At 44.4% G+C, this 14,344-nt stretch overlaps 1 protein-coding gene across 1 annotated transcript; it reads left to right on the top strand.

Moving 5' to 3' along the window:
* The first annotated feature begins 4,995 nt into the window (after positions 1–4,995).
* On the top strand, positions 4,996–6,377 carry LOC109699372 (serine/threonine-protein kinase Sgk2-like). The gene is made up of 2 exons (XM_074044781.1): positions 4,996–5,029; positions 5,407–6,377. Exons 1-2 carry the CDS (start codon positions 4,996–4,998, stop codon positions 6,144–6,146), a joined length of 774 nt encoding a protein of 257 aa, XP_073900882.1. The 3' UTR covers positions 6,147–6,377.
* The last annotated feature ends 7,967 nt before the right edge of the window (positions 6,378–14,344 follow it).

The raw sequence follows: 14,344 nt of genomic DNA, 5'->3' as shown, positions 1-14,344 counted from the left end.
CCCAGTAAAGACTCTACCTGCATTGTAAGGGCAAAAATGACCAAAAGAAATGCCGAAGGTCAAGGGAAAGGTTTCTTGTTTTCTTCACTGACCTGTATGTTTATTTCTCCTTTGTAGACTTTTAAGAGATGGTAGGTGTGGGGCAGGTGGAGTACCTTGAGTGGTAGACTGCCTGCCTAGCAAGAGTGAGGCCCTGAGTTCAAATCCCAATACTACTGGGAAAAAAAAAAAGAGTGAGAGAGAGATGGGAAATGTGTTGGGCTGTTTAATACTTACCACAGACTAGTTAAGTTTTAAAGAAAAGAGGTTCATTTCTGGAGGCCCAAGGTCAAACTGGTCACACCTGGTGTCGACCTTCTTGCTGGTAGAGACCCAATGCAATTCAGGGCATCACACAGCCAGAGAGACAAGGGAGCACACATGTGTATCTCTTCTGGCCTTTCTCCCTCTTGTGAAAGCCATCAGGATTCAATCATGGGGCCTCTACTCTGATGACGCTATCTAATCCTAATCACCTCTCAAAGGCCCCCCATCTCTAAACACCACAATCAGATGAAGTTTCTGCCCTCTTAATACCTCACAAAGGGGATTACATTTCAACACGAGTTTTGAGGGGAAAAACCATGTTCATGCCATAGCAGGGGGAATTAATTTCCTTTATGAAAACCACAGGTTTGGAGTCATTTCTTTTACTTCTTGCAGGCTCTTTACCCAGCTGTCATGGTGGGGGGTAGTGAGATTTGCATGGGGTTGGGTAGGCACAGGAAATCTAGAAGGAGGCCACATGTAACATAAAAGCAAGGAGATAAAAAAGGGCAGGGCACTCAGAGCCTTGCCTCCTAGGCTAGGTAATTGGAATTTCCTTCAAGTTTCTAAGTGATAGGGGAGAGATTTTAGGAAGGTGAGTGGCACGCAGGGAGCAGATGACAGCTCTGTTATGGCTGGGTGTTAAAGCAATCTGGGTCATAGATAACAAAGCCCTGAAAAAGCATTAGAGATGGATCAACTAAAAGACAAAATCTATAGGGTTTAGGGACCAATTGGGCATGGCAAAGAGACAACAAAGAATGACTGGGCTCTATAATAAGAACTTCAATGATTCTAAGCCCTGGAGTGTTATGTGCATCTGCCCTCCTGTACACATCATCCAAAATGAAAAAAAAAGTAATATCTAACTATAATGCAGCTGAAAGGAAATCTAAGATGTTTGTGGGATTTTTTTTTTTGGAGGACACTTTGATACTTTTGTTTGGTGGTGAGTTTGAACTCAGGGCTTTGTCCTTGAGCTACACCTCCAGCCCAATACATTTTTCTTAATCTCTAAACTCTTACATTATATATATTTTTTAGCACTTTAGTTTTGTTTTCTTGGTGTTCCAAGCTCACACTTTCTTGTGCTCATGGTGTAATCCAACACTGGGACATTGCTGCAGAATTTAGGCCACTAGGTGGATGCCACCACCCTCACAGTGAACAGGGAAAGGGGATGCAGGAAGAGTTGCAGGAGGCCGGGGTGGGGGGGGATGGAGGGTGGTGGGGGGAGGGGGTGTGGAACGGGTAGGATGAGCTCAGTCTTGGAGGCCTTGAGTTTGAAGCATCAATGGAGACAGACACTGCCAGAAGGCAGCTGATCAGATGAGTCTGGAGATGGAGCAGAGATGGGAAGTGGACATCATCATTAGAGGCGGGAGTTGGCGAGTCACAGGAGAGGTCACCCAGGGTGAATGTGTAGAGTGTAGATGGGGAAGGGTGAATGACAGCAACAGAAAATCAGTAGGGTAGTGACCTGGCAGGAAAAGGAGCCTGACAAGAACACTCCAGAAAGTTTGGAGAAAATTCAGGAAAGAGGAAAGCCCCAAAGATAAAGGAAACTGGAGTTTAAGAAAAATGAAATGATTAGTGGCACCAAACAATATAGGCTGATTCAAATCAATTAAGAAAGTGGCCAGGATTGATTAGCACCACTGAATTTGATGACATGGACTTCACGGATGGCCTTGTTGAGAGTGATCTGGGGAGGAGGATATGTTGAAGGATGAATGAGAAGCAAATGAAATGGAACAGAAGAGATTGTATGTAGTAGCTGTAAAGGAATGGAGGAGCTGAGCACCGGTGGCTCATGTCTGTAATCCTAGCTACTCAGGAGGCAGAGATCAGTAAGATCATGGTTTGAAGTCAGCCCGGGCAAATAGTTTGTGAGACCCTATCTCAAAAATACCATTCACAAAAAAGGGCTGGTGGTGTGGCTCAAGGTGTAGACCCTGAGTTCAAGCCCCAGTACCACAATAAATAAATAAAGGAACAGGGGGCTGAGCAGGTAGAGAAGGAACACAGTAACCACTCATTAATACCTGCCAGGAAAATGCATCAACACCCACCAAGATTGGGATCAAAAGTATCTTTAGTACATAAATGAGTTTAGGGACAATTTCTCTTTATCTCACCTGTAGGCAATAACTGTTCAAAGCATAGATGTGGTGTTCTGGAAAGCTGGGTAAGCACATGTCAGGCACCTACTATATGTGATGTGAATGTCTGAGCTGCCATATCAGGGAACAAGGAGTTTAAGAAATTCTTCATCCCATGGAGTGCTACTTATGCCAGGTGTCACAAACCTACGTATCTAACACTCCTTGTCATTGTCCTACACAGTGTTTTTGTAAAATTGAAATACCATTTAAAAAAGTGATAAAAATCTGGATATCTAGCTTTCCTTTCTGTTGAGTGGCAAGTGCCTGGAGTATAGGGTTGACTGTCCCTTACTGAGAGTGCCCATACCAGTCTCCAGCACTCTGTCATCTTACTCTTAGAGTAGACTTCATTTGCGGTATCTCCTGGCCCTTGGGAGGTATATGTATTTGTGGACCACACCTGAAAACACTAAGTCATGAATTACTATATGCTAAGATGAGTGATGCCAGCAGCCATGCTATAGGTATTGAGAGAAAGAAATCTATAGAATGAAAGAGTTAAGCAAGGCTTCTTAGACTTGGGCTTGATAAGTAAGTAGGATAAGGATAAGTGGCTGGGCAGATCACTAGATGGAGAGCTAAAAGAGAGCCAAGCATCCCCCTTAGGCTCAGGGATGGAGTCAGACATTTACATGGCAGGCCGTGGCTAGAATTGAGGGAGCCCAGACCTGCACCTTTCATTTTAAACCTGAAAACTTCATGCTTTCAGACAATGGAGAAGATATTTCAAGTTATTTGCAGGTAATTTTCTCTGCGGTTTCTCAATTATCCTATGAATGTCCTGCTGCAGATAGTTCAGTCATCAGCAGCAATCCTGCAGTGACATTGCAAGAAATCAGTTCCTTGAGGTGGGAACGGAAGGTGGCCCAAACAATGTATACACATGTGAGTAAATGTAAAAAGGATAAAAAGAAAAAACCCTCATAGTTTGATGGAGGGGTAAATATAACCAAGCTACATTGTAAGCACATAAAAATCACAGTGAACACCCCCTGTAGAACTAATGTATGCTAATAAAAATGTAAAATAATTAAATAACTTGATTCCTTGGACTGGAGGAGTGGCTCAAGTGGTAGAGAGCTTGCCTAGCAAGCATGAAGCTCTGAGTTCAAACCCCAGTACCGCCAAAATAAGTAAATAAATAAATAAATAAAATTCATTCCTTCAAAATCAAGCATGAATATCACAGAACATTCGGATTTGGGGTCTGTATAATAGTGCCACTCTTTTGGTTCACATAATCACATCGATCCAATTCTGTGGACAGTCAGAATATCCAAATTATCTCTCTTTTTAATCTTTTCCAAGTGGTTGGTTGTACCTGTTTTGTTCTTCCGGTTTAATGAACTGAAGCTCCAGTCTCACACCCTGCACGTGGCACAAACACAGGGGTGTTTCCTTCTGTGAGTTTATAGGCCCTGATGTAAGTCTCTCTCTGGGAGAGGATGAAGTTCTAGAGCTAATTGTTTCTAAATTCTAAGCTTGGGACAGATCTGAAGTGACCACAAAAGGCTAACCACCTATCTAGTCCCTTTAATGACTTCTAAAGTGAAAGAATGGAGAGGAGGAAAGCTATCCCAAATGAAAGGGCGGAAAGCATTGAACATTCACTATGCCAATTCACTGACTCTGGGTTCAAAGTCTGGGCCTTTGCACCGCATGTCCTGTCTTCCAAATGTAACCAGCTATATGTAAAAGTCTACCTGCCACCTGGTGCTCCTAAAACATAGCCCACCATGTGACAAACCTCTCTCTTAAATACAAACAGACAACTAAGAAACATCAGACTCTTAGGGAAACCATCTGACAGGAAAGACTGAGGTCACAAACAGTAATAAAACAATCTGGAGGAAGACGAGGCAATGCAGAAAACCAAAAACTAGCCAGCTCCAGTGACTCATGCCTATAATCCTAACTACTTAGAGGCAGAGAGCAAGAGGATAATGGTTTGAGGCCAGCCAGGGCAAAATGAAAGTGAGATCCTATATCAAAAATATCCAACACACACAAAAAAAGGACTGCCAGAGTGGCTCAATTGGCCTGCCTAGCAAGTATGAGGCCCTGAGTTCAAGCCCTAGTACCACCAAGAAAAAAGAATGACTCTGTACCTACTGAGGAGGCTAGTTGGAAACCTAGGGACTCAGAGGCATTTTTCCTGCAAATGGCATGTTTCACAAGCAGTTATCAACCTGCAGGTATAGATCCCTTATGCACAATCATCCACACAGGGAAACTCTTGCCTGGTATGGCTGCCTCCACCAGTCTGTGTCTCTGGAGGAAGAAAAATGGACAAACCAAGCAAGTATGAGTATCTCTGTGGAACAAAGATATTCTGACATTCATTCCAAAGCCCTTTATGTATATATCTACTACGACAGAACACTGAATTTTGGATATTGTTAAAATCAACTAGTTCTCATCCTCAAAGAGGTCTGGACAAAGCTATGAAGGAACCTTACTAGATTGATGAAGATTATAGTGTCTTTCTTCCACAAAAACTGTCAGCTAGTTAGTCCAGAAAAAAATGATAGAAGTGCTAGAGTGCTTCCCACTGAAAGGTAAGTGTCAGAAGGACCTTAGATGTCATCCAATTCAACCATCTTCTGGGACCCAGAAAAGCAAAGGGACTTGCCCTAAGCTCCCCAGCTGATTGCATCAGAATGAGACCTAATATCCTAATATCGTACCTGTAACCTTTAGATAACTGCTAGAAACAGGTGTTAGATTTGGTCAGAATCTAATCCTGAGGTTTGTGATTTTGCACCACTTCAAATGGCATCACAAAGCTACAGCAATAAAAGAAGACTACAGGGCTGGCAGAGTAGCTCAAGTGGTAGAGAGCCTGCCCAGCAAGTGTGAGGCTCTGAGTTCAAACCCCAGTACCTCCAAAAGCAAAAACAAAACAGACTACAAAGCTAGGCATGGTGTCACAAAGCCTGTACTCGGCACTCTTTGTACGAGTGCCCTGGGCACTCCAGGGGCCTGCAGGCCCCTGCCCTCTGCTCTAGAAGCTGGAGCCCAGTAACCCTCTCACTGCCTCCTCCCCAGCTCTTCTTCCACCTGCAGCGGGAGCGCAGGTTCCTGGAGCCCCGGGCCCGGTTCTATGCCGCGGAGGTGGCCAGTGCCATTGGCTACCTGCACTCCCTCAACATCATTTACAGGGACCTGAAACCAGAGAATATCCTTTTGGATTGCCAGGGACATGTGGTTCTGACAGACTTTGGGCTTTGTAAGGAAGGTGTAGAGCCTGAGGAGACCACATCCACCTTCTGTGGTACCCCTGAGCACCTGGCTCCTGAGGTCCTTCGTAAAGAGCCTTACGACCGAGCTGTGGACTGGTGGTGCTTGGGCGCAGTCCTCTACGAGATGCTGCATGGCCTGCCATCCTTCTTCAGCAGAGATGTGGCCCAGATGTATGAGAACATTCTTCACCAGCCACTACAGATCCCTGGGGTCCAGACGGTGGCTGCCTGTGACATCCTGCAAGGCCTTCTCCGCAAGGACCAGAGGCAGCGGCTGGGCTCCAAGGCAGACTTTGTAGGTGACCTGCAGCAGAGCACTGGTGCCTGTGGTGGTCTCAGCTTCCTGCGGAGACAGCTCAGAAACACATCAACCTGCCTCCCACTCCCCTTTAAACGCGGGTTCTGCTATCACTGTCACCTGGAAATTCCCTAATTCCCTACTGCTATGAGCAGACTACTTTCTGTAGTTCAGTTCTTTTAGTTACCCAATACTTGCTGAGTACCTACTATTCAAAGCCGGCATTGAAGTAGATGCTAGGGATTTAACAGACTGGTCTCTGCCCTTATTAGGCTTGGGGGCAGGAGGAAGCTGACAAAACCAAAGGTTATATACAATTATCACAAAGTGTGATAACTGCCAGAAAGAAAATGAGCAGACATGGACAATAAATGGGCGGGGGGGGGGGGGTCGGGAAGGTTCACACAGGCATGGCCAGGCAGGTCCTCTCTGAGTAGTTGACAATTAAGCTGGGAGTGGTGAGCTGTCAGGTCTTTTGAGCAGGAGAGTGATGTGACCTGATTTAAGTTTCAGAAGCTTCCTGAGACTTCTGCTGAGGCCTCTGAACTTGATTTTCAAAAATAGGTGAGTACTTCACTTTGCCAGATCCCAGGCTAGGCACTTCAGATATCCAGATAAATAATTCATAGGCTGTTCTCTTAGCAAGTCCATGACTTTAAAGTAGCACACACCTGTAATCCCAGCACTCTAAGGTTAAGGCAAAAGGATTCTAAATTCAAGGCCATCCTAGTCTACATGGTGAGATTCTGTGTCAAAAAAGAAAATAACAGTGCTTGCAGAATGGCTCAAGTGGTAGAGCACCTGCCTAGCAAGTGCAAGGCACTGAAGTCAACCCCCAGGACTGCAAAAAAAGAAAAAAAGAAAAGAAAGGTGAAGATTTTATAATCTCAGAGTAGGGAAGACCTACTCCCATGCACTAACCATCAAATAAATGCAGACTAAAAAAAAAAAAAACAAAGCCTGTACTCATAGCACTTGGGAGGTGTAAGCAGAGGATCAAGAGTTCAAGTCTAGCCTAGGTTACACAGCAAGTTCACAGCCTGAGCTACATAGTGAAATCCCATCTTAAAAAACCAAGAGCTGGCCTTGTAGATCAGAGATAGAATACTTACCTAGCAAGTATCAGGCCCTGGGTTTAATCCCCAGCACTGGGGGGGGGGCGGAAATACAACAGGGGAAGGGCTATAAAATGAGCAAGTTAGAGACTTCCCTCTGTCTGAGCTGCTGACCTTTAAGTTTCAAGTGTCTCCTGCATTCAAAAGGCTTATTGAGCAGCCATTGTGTTCAGGGACTTCCAAGTGGAGGCATCTAGTGGACAGGAAGTGCTGAAGCCTGCAAAGGGAGATCTTAGAGTCATGGACTTATGACTGATGATGATGAACAACGAAATTTCCTAGGGAGAACAAGTACACTGAGAAGAGAAGCCCAACACAGAATCCTAAAGACCACCAGCCTTAGTGCAGGAGCTTCTGGAGCCCACACCTGACTGAATAATGGTCCTGTGTACATGGAACTGAAGATGAGTTTCTTGTTGCTTGCTTTCCTCTAGAGTTTTGAACATGTGTTACAAGCATCTGTAGCTGATGCTTGAAGCAACCAGAGGGAGGAAGTGGAAGGAGTTAAGAGTGAGCAAATGCATTTAGGGTTAATCTTGGAGCAGTTGGTAGGAACATTTCTGGATTTACCGTGGAGAAGTAGACACCTGCCCACTCTGCTGAATCCTAGCATGGTTACCACTAGCATAGGCTCCCAGGAGAATATGGAAAGGACAAGTGTTTCCTGGAAGGGTCAGTAGAAGTCCATCCACCCCTCTGCTAGTGGACTTAGTCCAGATGAGCTCTTGCGCTGCTCACAGCCATGGGGCATAAAGGCTGGGCAAATATGCATGATCCTAGTGCTGAGGGCAAAGATCAAGGGGACTGAGATGTGACCAAAAAGATAACCATATGCTAAAAGCAAAGAGAAAAAGACAAGGCTATCACCTTTTACCTCATTGTTAAGTGTATTTCTCAAAGAAGTATCAGTTTGGAAGAAACAGAAATTCCAAGTAGGAAAGTGGTCCTTGTGTGCTTTCCTCTGGAATGTTGGAAGAGGGCGTTGGCTGATCATTAGATTTTGATTGGTCCAAGTTCCAGGAGGTTTTATGAGCAAGGGTCCCCATCTCCCCACTACCAGCACCACCACCAATGTTCTGATTATGCTAGCGTCTCTGAAGGCCCTCCCTGGTTGGGATTTCATACCCACAGGGAATGTAGGACCTAGGAGTCTTCTGTAGCCCAGTAGAAGGAGCCCAGGCTTTGGGGATAGGCACCTAATTTTGAACCCTGACTTTACTTAGTATCATCAGTCTAGCCTTATCAAAGTCATGTAAACTCCATAATTTCAGTTGGTTCATCTGTAAAGTGGAAATGATACCTACCTCAAAGGACTGTATGAGAGTATCTACAAAAAGGTACCAGTAGCTACTTAGCAAGTGCTCTCTCACCTCTCACCTCCACTGCCCATCTCACTCTTGAGAGCCTTTCTTAAGTTGAAAAGGTAACAGTTCATCATGGCCTTTCCCACCTCCTCACAAATCCCGCACTTCGTCCAGGTTGACAAGGAGCTCAGCATTCTTCTCCGTTGTCCAACAGTAGGTGAGACTCTACCATTATGTTACCAAGCTCTTGCCATCTGGGGATTACAGGAGCTGATGCTTAGTTATAAGCTAACATGCTTTGGCAACTCCCAGCTCTTTACCTAGTTCTTTGAGAAACATTTGAAGGAGTCATCAGAGGTAGTGGAAGCTTGGTGTTGTTCCTGGCATGTCATCTCTAAACTGCTGGGATGTCTCAAAGTCCTCAGTGTAAAGACATCCCGCTTACACATACCCTGTAACATAGCCAGGTCAGTACCAGTGAGATGTCCCTCTTTTGCTGTTGTGAGTCACCCACCATAGGTGCTCTTTTCTGGTCTCTCTTCCCGGCATGTAAGTGGTTCCTCATTTGCCCTTCTTCACTGAAGTTCATGCCCTCTAGTGCCTGGATAAATTTAGCTCCTCTCAGGGACCTTTCCTGACTTTGTTCCATAACTGTGGGAGATTTGGCTACTCACCAGAAAGAGCTTGGGGCTGGCTCCCCTCACTTGGAGGTTTCATCTGGTTCTGGTGACTGCTGTGCCACTTGCATAACTGGTCATTTGAGACACTTCAAACCACAGTGTGTACCTTAAGAATCAATCAGTTTGTGCTCTTGGAAGCTAAAGTCCTTTATTCCAGCTTCTGACTCTTTGTATTTCCTTCCTGGGTTTTTTCCTTGCCTTGAATAGTCTGTGCTATTGCTCATAACTACCGTGGTCACTTCCCATTATAGCTGAGAAAGAAATAAGTGACTGGTGACTAATAAAAGTTTTTCCACTCTCTTCTCTAAGGAGCAAGCTCTCAGATTAGAGTATCAAGACCCAGCACAGTAGGTATGCTTAATAGATGCTCATTTAATGTTACTACTGTGAATTGTCCTAACTGAGCACAAGAGAGGCTAGAGTCAGACTCTTTTGGTAAGCAATTAAATGAAATAGAAATGCACATAAAGACCATTAAATATTTAGATATGCTATTTACAAAGATCCAAAATAAGATACTTGATCATGGCTCAGTCTTGTATCATTTTAATTGTTATTTCCTTCTCTTTAGTATAAGCTCTGGATAAATCAACCTGTCAGCCAGAACTTTCTGATCTCCAACTTTGTGCAAGTAGCTAAGGACATTTCAGAAGTGAACAACAAAAGTGACATAAGTGATATAGGAAATGAGAAATATTTTTAGAGAATGCAAGCAATGAGTGATAAGGCTTTAGCGGGACCTCTGCCCTCCTGGAATTTGGGAAACTAAACGGTCTTACATGAAACAAGGAGACAAGAACCAAGGTCAAATGTAAGGAACATTCTGCTGGGGTGGGGGGTATTTTGGAGGAGGTAGGTTTGCATTGACCTTGACAGATAGGGAGAATTCCAATGGATGCAGAAGAAAGGGAAGGGCTTATCAGGAGGCAAGAACAATATGAACAAAGGCCAGAGGAGAGAATTGTGTGTGGCTTGGGATGTTTACAAAGAGATGCTCTTACTCAGAAAAAGCATATGGGGGAGAGGATAGGCTGAGGGTGGTCAGCATCTATAGCGCTTTGAGGGGTTGGCCTGACCCAGTCCATGCTCCAGTCACAGAATCCCCAAAACCATGAGCAGGCTCCTGTTGGGAAGGGGAGATTTTGCCCTTTTTCCTTGTAAGAAACACTGTGAATAACCTCTTGTCAAGTTTCATCCCCACCCCAGTCAGTTACCTTTGCTTCATGGAGAACCAGGTTAAGAGGTGTCTATGAAACCAAAGTAATACACTCCAGACCAGGAGGACCATTTATGTTCCTGCCCCAACACGAAGACTTAACACATGGGAGGAGTCCACTACTTGGTGGTGGTTGGGGTCACCAAAGGCTATGGCTTCAAGAGATAGTGAGATGAAGGGCTGTGCTTTGGATAGAAAAGAGTGTAAAAACTGTGTGTGGTAGTACCAGCACTTAAGAGACTGAGGCAGGGAGATTGTTTGAAACCACCATATGCTACACAGTGAGACAATGTCTCAAAAGATGAGAAGAGAGAAAAGAAAAAAATGCAGACAGCCCTAAGTGGTCATTGTCCTGACATGTTACTGGAGCCGATGACCCAGGTGTCACTGATGCCATCCTGTCTGATCACGGAGAAGGTGGTCAGGTCTATTTTAAGAATTTGTTTGACTGGTCACATGGGGAAACTGCTACTTTAAAACAGCTATTTACAAGAAAAGCAAAGCTCTCTGCAAAACAAAAGGTTAGTATATTATCCCAGTAACTCTTTAAACCAAAGCAAACATGCAGGCAGGCCGTGTTTGCTCTGCACAGTTCTTGTTTTCTGCCCTTCGTCACCTGATTCCCAAGGTTCCTGCTGACTTCCTCCTCTGGATTCAGGTGAGAAAAGGCAGCTGGCAAAATCAGAGGACGGATGAAGAGTTAAGGGTACACAACAGTTCTTATGTTAAATGGTGAGACTGGTTGGTTTGGAGAATGTCAAGGAGCTTGATCATGAAATCCCAAAGAATATGAGAACTCTAGGACCTTTCAGCAGAAATATATCCCTTCTACCTATGTTTGAGGATTATGTATTAGTAGATGGGAAATAACGACAAAGAAAGTCTGTTGGAGATATTCTCAAAGTAAAGGCCCAAATATCCAAAAGCATTAATGTCAACATTGTGAGGCTTCAAGGGTTGTGACTATGAATTGAGAACAGTATGCTCCCAGCTCCTGCATGGGGCTGGCAGCCTTTCTTACCTCCCAGCCTCTAAGAGATGCTATCCCATTAGGTCATATCAATTTGTGAAACCTGTATGTGACCTGTCCTGTGGAATTTACAATCTCGCTTAGGGCTCAGTGAGACATACATACCAATAGTACAAGGCGGTATATACATACTAAAGAACAAGCAGCATTTTAAAAATGCAGGGTGGGAGTAGGGTAAAGGTTCATGTAGCCCACAGTCCTCAGTGAAAAAGACATTGCCTATGATGGAAGTTGTCCTTAGCCTGACTTCCAGTGCTTTCCATAATCTTCTCCCACCCACTCGCTCAGCCTTAGGTCTTAGCACTCCTTGTCTACAATCAAACTGATTGTTCCCTACACTCACCTTACAACATGACTAGGCTTTTGTTGTTTTGTTTTGTTTGCCATTTATTATTATTGTTCCTTTCTTTTCTGTCTCCAAATACTAGCCAGATCTGGCTCAGGTTTCTCCTATTCCTTGAAACCTTTTCAGCCCACCCCAGCCTTCTGGACCCTACTCTGAACTCACTACATTCTGTGTCCACCAGCAAGTCATGCCCAGCACTCATGGCCTGGAAGTTCATTTGCCTGTCCATGGTTCATAGCTTTGCCATGGCTGTCATGGCTCCTTGGACTGTTGCTTTATCTTTAATTTCATTGCAGATTATCCCTCCAACTATATTTGAGAGTTTGCATCTTTGAATATCCCACAGTATCTACCAGAGGGCCTAACACATAGTAGATGGTCAATAACTATTTGTGAAAAGAATGATGATATAGAAAACTTTTTGATGCCCAACTGTGTTTCTTCGTTTGTCCTAACTGAACAGATAAAAGAAGGGGCAACTTTCACTGAGGGTCTGTTGTGTGCACTGGGTCAGCACCTTCTGACTCTATCATTTTAGTTTCATCCCCTTTAAAAGGTAGGTATATTACATTCAGTTTATGTAATAGAGAAATGAGGTTCCAAGAAGCTAAATAACTTGTTCGAAGTCAATCAGAGATAGTGAGATGGAGTCCAGAAGCAAACCCTGCTGTGCCTGACTGGGATGGCCAAGCCACTGTGAGCATGCACTCTGAGTGGTGTGGTGCTGGCTCCCACCTAACAGTCTATCTGTGGGCAGGTTGCTGAGTTTCTTCCTAGGGGTTTACTGCATGACCTCTCCATGACTTTCACTCACCACCACCTTCAAAGAGCCACATTTCCTGGAACCCAGTATTTCCATGAAATTCCCTTACAATTCCTTAGCCTGAACTGTTCTTTCCATCTTTTCCACCTGTAAAATATGTCTTATCCAAGAAAGTCCAGGTGAATATCCCTTCATGAATTTTCTTGTGACTCTGCCCTAAAATAAGATTAAACACCTTTATCTCTGAGTCTCACAACCCATTGTTTAGAACTCACTTCATGCTGCTGTACTTTTACAATTGGCAGTGCAGTAGATGTGTTTACTCCAGCATTGACCTCACCACGAGTTATGCAGTGTGACATTAGTAGGGCTGTGATGTCATTGTTGACAGGACTTTTTGGCTCAAGTATTATCTTTTGGGACCACTGTCATATATGTGGACTGTCATTAACAGAAACATCATTATGTGATACAGGACTGCACATCTGAAAATAGAGACCATGCTTCCTCCTGAAAGGCAGGCATCCGTAAAGTGATGGTACCAGGAGCAAGTCCAGTGGACACAACCAGAAATCTGTACCAAGCTTCTGTCCCAACAGAACTCAAGCCTGGGTTTGATCACCTGGGTCATCTTTAGAAGTCATCACATGAGCAAAGGTCTGAGGAACAAATCTTCTATAGCAGGCCGCTTTGAAGGCAGGGCCTGCAAGCTTCAATTCTGTATTCTTGGTTACTTGCACACAGCGTAAGACATGGCAGACACTTACTGTGTGTTCGTAATTGGATACCGTGTTTGCTTTTCTTTCTCTCCCTTTATCCTCCATCTTTCTCCTTTTCTTTTCCCTCATTCCCCATCTCCTCCCTGACTATCAGAAACAGTTAAGGCACTTAACACTAAAGGTAACTGGGCCCTAATTACCTTCTCTTTCTCCACCTTAGCCCTCCCTGTCCCAACCTCAAGCAATGCATGGGTTGTCTTTGAGCAACATAGGATTTTAAATTCTATTTGTTAGAAAATGGTGGTCTTCTTGTTTTCTAGGTACCTGCAAATGAGTCTGCCTCTTGGGTAATCCATCCTTATTCCTAGTCCCTCATCTTTACCATTATTTTCCTTACACTTCTTTCATGTTCCCAGTAGTCTCAGACCTGTATAGCATGGTTGCTGACCCCCAAAGCTGAGAACCTTGACTCTTGGAGCCATTCCATGGGAACTCCCTTGTGCTTGTGTAAGGTTTCTTAGGTGGGTTCACAGCTGCTCTTGGCTTCTCTCCCCATCTACGCTTCACTCTTCTGCCCTGTGCTTGCCCCAAGAACCTATAATTCCACCACGAACTCTGCCCCTGGACAGAGTAGAACACATTGGTATGCTGGTGGCCTTTGGGCTGTGCTGGCCACCATCTCCATGGAAAAGGGTTCATTCTGTTTTGGAGTTTGTACCAGATCAAGGGCAACTCAGGGAACCAGGATAATAAACGATGATGTGGAAGAATAACATTGGCACTCTCAGGAAAACAGATAAAACTCCCTCATCTAATTCAGTTTTGTTTTTGCAGAGCTCATGTTGAATCATTTTGCTTTCTTTAGCATCAAAGCATATACTCACATAGTTTTGAGCCCTGGTCCCAGTGTCTGATTCACACTCCCTCCCTGGTCAAGGGGTAGAGGGTTTCCAGAGGAGCAATGAACACTGTAAAGCATCCCTCCTGTCTACCTCCCACCCCCAGCTTCCTGCTGCACATCTTGCCTACAAATCTCATCTAGGGAGCCTGTCCCTCACATGAAGAATGTTTAATCCATTTGGCTTCCTGATATGTGTGTGTGTGTGTATAATATTGAGTGAGGATGTTAACATTCTCAATGCTAATTCAACATTAATTTC

The sequence above is a fragment of the Castor canadensis genome, chromosome 11, assembly GCF_047511655.1.
Source record: "Castor canadensis chromosome 11, mCasCan1.hap1v2, whole genome shotgun sequence".
Classification (NCBI taxonomy): Eukaryota; Metazoa; Chordata; class Mammalia; order Rodentia; family Castoridae; genus Castor; species Castor canadensis.
This window is presented reverse-complemented; position numbering and strand designations above follow the sequence as displayed.

What these genes read in the sequence shown, in the direction of transcription:
- LOC109699372 (XM_074044781.1), top strand. Translation starts at nt 4,996, where the DNA reads ATGATAGAAGTGCTAGAGTGCTTCCCACTGAAAG. An exon ending in AGAGTGCTTCCCACTGAAAG is followed by an intron (nt 5,030 to 5,406) that starts GTAAGTGTCAGA and finishes GGTGTCACAAAG; the next exon opens with CCTGTACTCGGCACTCTTTG.